This window comes from Homarus americanus, unplaced genomic scaffold (assembly GCF_018991925.1).
Source record: "Homarus americanus isolate GMGI-L3 unplaced genomic scaffold, GMGI_Hamer_2.0 scaffold19117, whole genome shotgun sequence".
Lineage (NCBI taxonomy): Eukaryota > Metazoa > Arthropoda > Malacostraca > Decapoda > Nephropidae > Homarus > Homarus americanus.
The window spans coordinates 2,466,468-2,477,838 of NW_024754704.1; the positions used below are offsets into that span (position 1 = coordinate 2,466,468).

General features: G+C 38.5%; 1 protein-coding gene across 1 annotated transcript; it reads right to left on the reverse strand.

Annotated features, from left to right (window-relative positions):
• Positions 1–1,361: 1,361 nt before the first annotated feature.
• On the reverse strand, positions 1,362–10,402 carry LOC121855937 (protein charybde-like). Its single transcript, XM_042351155.1, has 5 exons — positions 9,975–10,402; positions 7,581–7,681; positions 4,618–4,733; positions 2,981–3,133; positions 1,362–2,416 (listed from the first exon to the last, which is right to left on the reverse strand). The coding sequence occupies exons 1-5, from the start codon at positions 10,030–10,032 to the stop codon at positions 2,320–2,322; spliced, it is 525 nt and encodes a 174-aa protein (XP_042207089.1). The 5' UTR covers positions 10,033–10,402; the 3' UTR covers positions 1,362–2,319.
• Between the last annotated feature and the right edge of the window lie 969 nt (positions 10,403–11,371).

Genomic DNA, 11,371 nt, shown 5'->3' on the forward strand with positions numbered 1-11,371 from the left:
TTACTGTACATAAAATGTTGATGATTCTTATCCATATATAAATTTCCAATGTTGTTATTCATTTATTTTATTATTTTTTTTAAACAGAGTGGGACTAAATAATTTAGGCTATCGCAGTGAAGTAAGCTTAGTACATAAGGTGTATATACAGACGTTATATTTTCACACACTGTAAACCTTTTTTAGAATACTGTACTTGTATTTGAAGCCTGAACTTGTTTTTTCTGATAATTACCGTATTATCTTATTTTTTCAAGACTGAAAATTCAGTATTAGTAGAAATAGAGTCAAAATGTAGTAGGTAGTAGGCAGCTATCAAACAGGAGGTACTATCGCCTGGGAAGATATTGGAAGCATAATGTGTTGTCTAATGGTAAACCCTGCTGCCATATGGCATCACAAAATTTTTTGACCAAGCCCCAGGTTGCTGATCTAATTTTCTGCTCATTTACACTATTGCAAGGTTTCAATTGTTTCTCTTTCTTTTACAGCACAACATATACAGTAAATGTAGCATACCGTTTCTCACTCTTGATTTTTTTTTTTCAATTTCTGAATTTATTTTTTATTCTTTTTTTTTTCGGCCACCAGGCCCCAATGTGGGTCGGTGACCTGTGCCTGGGTGGGCTAATCCCCGCGAAAAAAGTAATTTACTCAGTTCATTTTATTATTTACTGCAAACACCTCCTGTGTATGATACATTTGGCGCTAATGCTCACATGCTTCATTAATCATTTATAAACTTATATCAACTTCGATTTAAATCTAATATATGAAGTTATACTACTCAGTACAAGGTAATGCATTCCTCCGTGTTTGGCAAGAATTTTATTTCCTTTTTCAAAACTTATAAAATCTTAGTACTTTAGTATATATTTTTTACGATTGCCCAATACCTTACATATGTTCTAGACAGCTAGATAATGTGCTGTATGTACTTCGTTTATTTTCCAGTGGAACTTGGGGTGAGTGGCTTCGGTCTTTACACATCTTTAACCCACTCCCATACACAGTGATCTAACTTGCTACATCGATGTATCCTGGAACCTTGTTGTGGAAGGATAAATCTATAGTAACATACATAGGATAAAGCAGTTAGAGAATGAATGGGATGCCTGAGTCTTTTGTGATGCTTAGCCTGGCGGAAAAATTTGTTCTATGTGTGAGAGTAAATGAAATCTGTAATTATTTTGGTTAATTTTCACGTTGATTTCACTAACATTTACATCGCATGCTTACTAGTTGGCTATTGTATTATCAAATTTTCTTATATTCTCCTTCTACCTTGATATTGTATTTGAGATTTTTTTTTACTCATCATGGGATTCGTTTGGTTTATCAGTGGGTAATCAAAACATGTCTTACTCATTAGAATACTTTTATTTGACATTGATATTACAGCTATACAGTATCACTATTATGACTAGCAGAAATTTGGCAGATGTGGCTAAATAAGGGTACTGTATACCCCTAGTATAATTGTCTGATTATTTAAATTTAACGGAGTGATGCAAATGTAGAGGCGTCCACTAAGGTGGCGCTTCAACTGTTATCTAGACCTTCCGATGTCACTCTTCAGTTTATGAACACCAATCCGATCATTTTGAAGTTCTGAAGGTTCATGTCACTGAACCTTTTGGAATGTGTTAAATTTGTGCAATGCATTTGTTAGCCTTAAATAAGTTGTACAGTAAATGTTCACCAGGTCAGAGTGGCAGTAGAGCCGATAGTACTCGCTACCCAACTGTGAATACCAACACTGCTTTCTTGTGTACCCTAAAAAGGCCTGGTCTCAAATATATTGTATCCACCCAGCCTAGGGAACCCACTTTCAGTTTTACAAACATTTGTAGCATACATCTCTTTCTTAAATATATCTCTGAATGGGTTTATTAGATAAATGAAATTAACCGTACACTATACATGAAAAGCAAAACTGCCATCTGAATGAATGAACTTTATAAAACAGCTAGAGAAAATCCATACTATTAGGTAAGAAAAATAATTAACTTAAATGGAAAAGTTATAAATACTACTGAAGTGTTCCTGGCAAAACTAAAGTATGAAGATTCGTTTTTTGTGCTATATACAATGGATATTAAAAGAAGTCTAAGTCAATAATATGAACTAATCCAGCGACCTGTCGAGAACCCAAAGTGTAAGTAAATCACAACACAGGAAGGAAATAACAGGCTGTGGAGATATGGTTAGGGACTGGACTTCATTCAGCACGTTAACCAAATGCCTTAATTTGCATCCTATGCACCATTGTGCTATCTTCGATCCAATAAATGCAAATCTACTATAAGCATTTCCTGTTCAAACAGCAACACGGCGGCCATCTTTGGAGCGCTTCTTCTCTAACAAGTAGCCTGGACTGATGTAGATGACATTGTCGTTTCCAAAGCCGAGAATTCTGCAATTAAATAAATATACATATAAATCCCAAGAAAATGTATTCCTTTATGAAATCCTTATACAGTACTGTAGTACAATACAGTACTCGTATTTGGGAAAACCGAATGGTTTTTTTTTGTATCTTCCTGGGAGCACCTGGTTAAAGAAATATGTTGGGTACTTATACACAACTCATACACCTAATTTTCTTGGCTGGTCGTACTGAGCAGCTTAAGTCTTGAAATATATTTTAACCAGTACGTGAGTTATATGCCCTTACAAAAAACATGTTTGTTACATGTCCAGAGAGAAAGACCCCCCCAGAGAAGTTGGTTAGTTATAAGAACCTACGAAACAGATTGTTTACTTTGTGACCTAATGAACAGATTGATAAGTGACCCGAGAAAAGGCTGGTAACCTGATTACAGGGTTGGTACCCACGAGTTCCAGGAACAAATTAGTTGCTACATGAAGCAAGAAACATCATAGTGCTGCTTGATCAAAGGAATATGGCTGCTGTCTGACTCAAGGAACGACATGGTTGCTACTTAATCCATTTAGTAATGTTGCTACATAATCTCACCTGAGCAGCGGGTTAGTGTTGCGTGGTCCCTCCGGTGCTCTGGTAAGTGTGAGGTGCAGGAATGAACTAGAAGGAAGGTGAGGATCACATTTTATCTTCCCAATTCTCGTCACCTCCAGACCGTCACAGTAGTCTATGTGCAACGTGCATCCTCTGGAAGAAAAATACTCTAACGTGATTTTGGGAATGCCAGCTAAAAAAAAAAAAAAACGCTTTTCGATCCAACATAATTTTTTTTTATATCATCACATACGTCTTCGGCGGGTTGTGTTTATATATCGTCCCTCTCACGTTCAATTTAATTTCAATATTTATTCCTTGATAGAGGAAGAGGGATCCTAGTGCTGTCACTATCTATCACGTTATCGTTAAGAAGACATTACAGAAAATGGTGCAAACTGAAGCGTATACTTTTAGTAATATCCTAAAATTACAGGGGCCAGTTCAATCGCAATTGCCTGGTGATGTGAATGGCAACTTCAACACAATTAAACTTTTAGTATAATTAAAAGTAGATAGTAAACATTCTGTGTTTTGAATGTTTAACTGCACAGCCTGACCCGAGCTCTCTGCCTGATAATCTCGCGACTCTCTTTTGTCTTATCTAAATTATAATGAATTGGCAGCGATAACAAGGTCATTCTACTTCAATATTAAGAAGTGCATATACGTAGCGTCAAATACACAGTGTCTAACAATTTACCATTTGTAACGCAAAATTTTCCCAAACCATCACCACATCCGAGGATTCTACAATTACGACCAGACTTGTTCACGAGGGCCATACAACAAAAGCCTCTCTACTGGTATTGCAGACTGCAGTTCAACCTACACGCGCCAACAATCACATTTCCTTATGCTGGTACAGTAACCCAAGAAGACATTCTCTCCTCTTTCGGTGGAATGTTATCTTCACTCCTGCGAGTTGTTTTGCCACACTTATACAATAACCCATTATGATGTGATTTCAACTGCAATTTTTTTGTGTATTCATCTCAAATAACTTTCATGTTTAGAAAAGACGTCCAACTTCCTTCATTGAATGCTAAATGCACTAACGTATTATCGGTACACAATTTTCATTATTTTTTGGTGAAATTAAATAAATAAAAAAAAATCATAATTCAGACCTATTTTGTCAATCACCACTGTAATTCCCGTAAACAAAAAGACAGGTGGAACAAGCCTAACCTATAACACAATCAGCCCATGAATCTTACAATTTTTAATTAAAATGTCAATTGCATGTAGACTTCTATGATCCATATAAAGAGTCCCAGCAATTCATTTGTTCACGATGATGACTCCTTCGATGGGTTTTCGTCATTTTATTCTTCCTTATAAATAATTACTCACCGAGAGTTGGCCTGGCAGTTGCGTGTAAACTTTCATACACTATACTCGTACTCTATATATATTTACCGCCACTACATCGCATTTGAGAACAAAATATTGCCCCTTCCCAAATTGGCATGACACTTATATCACTAGGCTGAGGAATACCCCAGACCCCTACCTCTAAAGTGGTCCACTTTAGGCATACTACAACAAAAACATTTATTTTATACGCTTGGCAACCGAATGAATATCTTAGTATTAAGGAGATCTTGATTAAAGTTATTCTCCTCGAGACTCACCTAACACCATGCCTCTCTCCTTCCGTCATCCTGACCACATCCCGGGACAGTCTGTTGAGGAAGTCTGCGGGCACCAACACAGACACACCTCCGGCGCCACCCTCACACCCAGGCATCTGAAGCAAGAAAATAAATATTTCAGTTGTATAACTGATGAAGACTGGTGTCCAGATTGGTGGTACAGTATGGTCAGATGTAGGGTAAAACTTCATCATAGTTAAGATGATAATGAAGCTCAAAGACTTTGTTGTGTGGAAAAAAAAACGTTCAAATACATCCGCAATCCCTATCATAGTAAAAAAATATGGCTAAATCAACCGACAGCCTTTAGTCTAGTAAGTTGAAGCTCTATACATTACACGGGCGTAGTGCTCTAAACAAGGATCCATTCACAGATGAACGAAAAGCTGCAAAATTTTAAGAATTAAAAAATTTTATGACGAAAACAATATAAGGCTAAGTTAGCTGAAGTCAGGCTTACAAGTTTCTGATGATCTTTCAGTCGCTTTGAGCGCGAGACATCCTTTTGGTTTGCGCATTTCATTCATATCACTGTGGTTTCGTGAAAATACTATTTTACTCGTTCCATTTTCGGTGTATAGCAGCCTTCGTTAAAAATGAACAGGCTCTGAGTCGGAAAGGCTGCTTTGAGGTCTAGTATTGGGTGTAATCGACTTTCTTAGGCTTAGCGGAGTGCTTTCCTGCCGCCCCAATGCTAGCATCGCTTGTTGCTGAACCGTGAAGGCTAAAGCAAACCAAATAAATACGACGTGAGAAGTGTATTTAAGGCAGCGTTCAAACTAGCACTTGCGTTATTTTTTTTGGCAGAAAATTTTCATAGGATTTTCATTTTTCGGACCGCGCCCTGTCAACGCATATACCGCCAATCTTTCCACGTCAAACCCAGAAGCTCGTACTGTAAACAAACATCAGATGTCTTTAAGAGTATCAACATCTATAAAAAAAAGATATACTTTTTACGTGGTAAGATATTTCATTTTATATAAATATCCTTATTATTGAGTATGGATCTTGATTTGACTACGGAAAATGGCACAAGCCAAACGGGAGGAAAACTAAAAGTCAGTCAGTTGTGTTTTGAACTTGGGAGTGTCGACTGTGATGTGTCGTTCGAGGACTGTACGCAGTTACAAGAAGTGCTGTCCGTTTCAGGAGTAAACAGGCAAGTATTCCGAATGTTCATAAAGTGTGTATGTAGTTTATATTGATATATCTAGAGTATTATTACATTACCTTCAGAAGGTAATGTTTATAACGGGCACCACTAGATTTGCCTTTCCTTTAGGGGTTCGTTTGGTTCTTGATATTTGGTTTCATTCACCAATGGTATAATTAGACCAGAGGTTGTGGATCGAATTCCCACTTGATCACCCCTAAACTAATTCCAATTTACAGGAACATAAGCCAGTAGGATTCTGTCGAATGGAAAATTATAACGCGAAAACTTTTCCAGACGGATTTCTCAGGGAATTTGTGTTTGTATTCGCGGCTGTCTTGTGAACTCGCTTGGCAAGTGGTGAGGTGTTGTTAATACCTTGAAGGCGGGGTTGAGGCAGGCAGTGTAAACTATATGGAGCACTTACTTGTCCCAGACAAGTGATTTTTAAAACAAAAAATTAAGGTTATTTGCTTGCCCGGATTTTTTTGGGGAAAAGTTAAATAAATGTTGACCGACTAACTAGAGGTAGGCTGTCGGTTTAATGTAGAGGTAAATTACCAGTACATGGCATACAGTACAGTAGGTCACTAGTCCTGGTACGCCGATTGGTATTTTACCTAAAAATATTAGCTCGTCTGCCGCGCAAATGGACGAAAAATTCACAGCCTTGGTTCATGGTACTGTACTGTTCTGACGTAAAGGCAGGCAGAGAAAGGAATGGACACTAATTTCGTGGAGGAGGCATGGGGTGGTAATTTATCTGGTGAGTGAGGCATCGAGGGTAGACAATGGCCGAGGTATGGTGAAGTGAACCTTTACGTTGTGGAGGAAGCACTGAAAGGTTAGGCGTAGTGAAGTATCGCAGGGTAGACATTGATCTAGTGGAGGACGCAGGGAGAGGCAGGTATTGACTTGGTGGAGGAGGGGGTGGGGGCAGACAGTTGACTTGGTGGAGGAGGGGGGTGGGGGCAGACAGTTGACTTGGTGGAGGAGGGGGGTGGGGGCAGACAGTTGACTTGGTGGGACAGGCGAGGAGGGGTGCACATTGATTTGGAGACGGATTGGTTGATAGCTAACCTGTTGGTGGCGAGGTTTGGTATAGTCAACCTGGGGGAGAAGGCGGAGAGTATTAAAGTAACCTGGGGGTAGGAGACAGTAGGAAGCAGAGATGTGACACAGGCCACATTAACTAGTGGTAGAGGCTCGAACGTGATGGGAGAATGTGAGTGACAGCAATAACGAGAGGTAGTTGAGTGATCATATTGTCAAGTTTTCTAGTTTTAATTACACACATTAGCAGGCATAATTACTTTTTACTCATTAGCTAAGGGGAGCGATTAGTCTGTATATATTCCACATTATATTCTGGCGGGACTTACAGTAAAGAAAAACTTAAGGGGCAAGTTGCAATATACTATAATTTACATAGGAAATTATGAAGCATTTTTGTCATGTTTGGTACGTTATGTGAGGCTGGACAATTTGGCTTTAGCTACGTATCTTTAGGGGATTCCTACGACCTTAACTAGCATTATAAAACAAATAAATTTCTTGGGGTTTTCCTATGAACCCATAATTTCTTTCGATAGCCTGTTCATTTGCAGTGACACAGCCATTGTCTCTTCCCACCACATATGTACTATGATCACGAAAATGTGTACAAAATATTCTCCCCCAAGGACCATGACAAAAATATATAAAATATCCCCCAAAAAAAAATCCCTCAACCGAGGAGGACGGGGGGAGTGGGCTCATTGGGGGCGAAAGGGAGGGAGGCACTGACCTGGTAGAGGCGGTGGCGGGCTTTCTTCAGTAAGCGCCATATGTGTTTAGCTAACAGCATAGCTGCCGTCTCATCCTCCAAAACTCTGAAGTCGTAGAAATCTGGCGAGAAACATGCAAAATGTTAAACTTGAAAGTTACATCATAGTAGGTAGTAGATAACTATCAAACAGGGAGGTTCTACCGCCTGGGAAGATATTGGAAGCATAATGTGCTGTCTAATATTAGACCCTGCTGCCATATGGCATCACGAAAATTGTGACCAAGTCCTAGGTTGCTGATCTGACTTTCTGCCTCATTTACACACAATTGCTGGGTCTCAATTGTTTGTTACTTTGACAACACAACATACATAATGTATATAGTTTCTCATTCTTGATTTATTTTTCTCGTTTTTGTATTTATTTTTGGTTATTATTTTTAGTATATTATTTTTATTTTAGTACAGGTATTTTGTTATTATTTTTTTAATTATTGTAATAATCATAATCATAATAATAATAATAATAATAATAATATTATTATTATTATTATTATTATTATCATCATTATTATTATTATCATCATCATTATTATAATTAACATTATTATATTTTCGCCCCCCAGGCCCTGATGTGGGTCAGTGACCTGTGCCCGAGTGGGCTAATCCCCGTAAAAAAAAAGTAGCCAATCACCGATAAAATTTTATATTCATTCATAATTTTTATTGCGTGCTATAGTAAACAAACAGCCTTAAGTTGCCAGCTGTCTCCAGCATTGTTCGAAGAATCTTGAACGAGACTACATTACAATAAATTTCTCTGGACCATTTTTCACTACTGAATGCCTAAGTAAGTATTGCACTAATTTCATGCGAACTTTATATGCAAAAATCATCGAATTGTATGCAACGGTTAAAAACTTGGTTAAATTGCTACTTGAACTAAGTTTTCAAAGTTATTGCAAAACTTTTTTTTCATTTAGAAACAGTGTATACGTACTGAGTTTTCGTTTACGAAAAAATTAATAAAAGTGCATATTGTATTTCAGCCCCTCCGTTTCCTGCCGACCTGTCACCAATTTTGGGGAAGGTGAATATTTGAAAATCATCCAAAGTAACATAAAAATGAAGGTAAAATTTAAAATCTGTCCCCAAAACTTAAGAGTAACTTTCACACTATTGCGCAAGTTTACGTCAATATAACACCGGTCAAGGTTAAACTAATCGCTTGTATGTTACTGCACCTAACTCTCACTTTTCAATATTTAGGTATGGGGCTTTGTGACGTTCAGTGGACATAATAGTAATTTTGAAACTTATAGTGTGCATGGATCTAATAGTCAGGCCTACTAGAACAACTAAACTATTTATATAGGCCAAAAATTCAAGTGAATTTTCCTAAACGTTAAATTTGCTTGTCATTGATTTATATGTTCAAATACAAATTATGAACTCATTTGTTGTTTCAAAAATATTATGTCAACTTTAAACCCGTGATGACCCTTTAAAGGAGTTCTTCACTGTTTTTTTCGAAGGATGTATGTATATGACGAAGGGCAATTGTACAATTTTCTTAGAGAAAGAGTTTTACACCTCGCAGAGATCATGGAATATTTGCCTTATAAAAGTAATCAATCAAGTCGTTGTACATTTGATTTGAAAGTTTCAACCTTTCAGCTTGTTCTAATGGCAATACCGTTAAAATATTGAGACAATACACGGCGGCATTTATAGAGTATCGCAGGTGCAATTGTGTCCTGGTTCCTGCCTCTCTTTAACTTGTAGAATATTCCATTAAGTTGAAGGAAAGTGGAAGCAGGAGGCGGTACAGTGGCAGCATCTGACAGCGTGAGTGGTGTCGCACACCCATATCTTCTTATTCAGCTATTTTAAAATAAAAATTATCATGAGAAGTAGAGGAACGTAACTAAGTTCGCTTCTAGTGTTGCATTACACACCTTGTTCTCTAACATGCATGTTACGGATCCCTCTCGTCAGAATCGGATAAATTCATCAATGTCATTTATTATGTGTCCAACAAATGTGTGATCCTCGCCAGGTATTTGTAAAGTGAAAATTATTGGATCTTGCCATCACTTCGAACATGGCGCAAAATTATTTCCAGAACAAAGCATTACACCGGAAAGTCATGTATTCACAAAACTCGCGTCTCAATAACTAATTGAGCTAATAGCAAATCCGCGCAATTTCTCACCTGACATCATAATTACAAGTTGGCTTGAAAAGTTAAATCAAAAGAATTGTCAAAATCAATCTTTCAACATATTAGGAGTCCATCAAATCGTGCTATTTTAAAGCAACACGAGTGTACGGTTAATATGTACGAACTGTTAACGGCCTTGCACTCGCCTGTCAAAGCGAAAACTTGGGTAATCATAATACGTGGTTACTTACCACTGGTGAGTGAGGCGAGTGGCGCCTTGTAGGTGTTGGGTCTAAGGATTGACAGCATCTTTCAGAGTTGTACAGATTCCTCGACTTGACCAACGGCCCTTTCTTGTGTAACTCTTGAGTGCTTGTATCGTGAGCGGTGATGCTGACGCAACACAGTGCTTGGCGGGGCTAGTAGGCGGTGCTACACCCGATTCTGACGTAAGAGCAGCAGCAGCAGCGAGATAATACAACGCCGGTTTCACGAATATCTTCTATTACGGCGTCTCTTCAAATGTGTTGATTGTTGTCAGACGAATTGTCTTGGCGCTATGGTTACGGACAAAGCCCCCGTTTTCCATAGATATTACCACTGAGGCAGTAGTTACAAGGACCATGTGGGAATATCCCTCCACGTCCAGGTTTCACGAAGCTCTGACCCGGCGTGTGGGTTGAGAGGATATTTACCTGCTAGCTGATGCAATAGCGCCAAGTGCCAGTTAATACATTGTTTCTCTATGTTTCTTAACTGATACATCATATCTATACTCTCTGAATAGAGATTAATAATACGTTTATTGTAGACATATATTAGCAAATAAATCTGTATTGTAATTGCGTATATTAAAAAGTTAGAAAGAAGAAGTGGCATCTCAACGCCGCGTGTCTCAGGAGCAACACGTGCGCGCGCCGCCGCAAGAATGTTTATGTTTGTCGCCCTTGGCACTAAACCGTACAACAGGAATTCACCTTCCTTGGCCGTAGCTCCTATGGTTGGCACTGTTCGGACCTGGCGCCGAGGTTTCAGGGTACGGCAGCAAACGTTAATGGGGATTTTCCTCAGAAGACTGTCGGCGCCCGTCCAGTGCGCCTGCGTCGTATCGATTGCTTGAAATGAATGACGTGAGTCCACGACGATATTAAGTTTACGTCGCAAGATTCCGCTTCTGCTTTTTCATCGTGCACGAGGCTAGTGTCAGAAACGTCAACACGAGAGAGAGAGAGCAGACGTGTGTCCCAGGGGATAAAACATTGAAATCTCATAGTAACGGTTTTCCCTATCCTCCATGCCAAAATGCATCGGACTTGTAAATAGAATATTTTGACGAGCGCCCGTCAGGACAGACCTTGCATACCGTAAACAATAGTGAATTGTTTATAAATGCACAGGTGATGGTAGCATACATAATACAATTATATCGTACATATAATGATGTTAAATTCTCTCATGCACAGTTTAATAACTTGCAGCGTGCATGCTTTTGTGATAATAGTAACAATTATACTTACCGGGTTCACTAGAATTTCGTGACTTACATAATGGGTTGAAACAACCTATTGTTTAGAATTTATAGAAGTAGGTTTGGCCGATATTTTCCATGTTTTTGGTGCCGCTTGTGTCTCCAGAAAGCTATTTTATT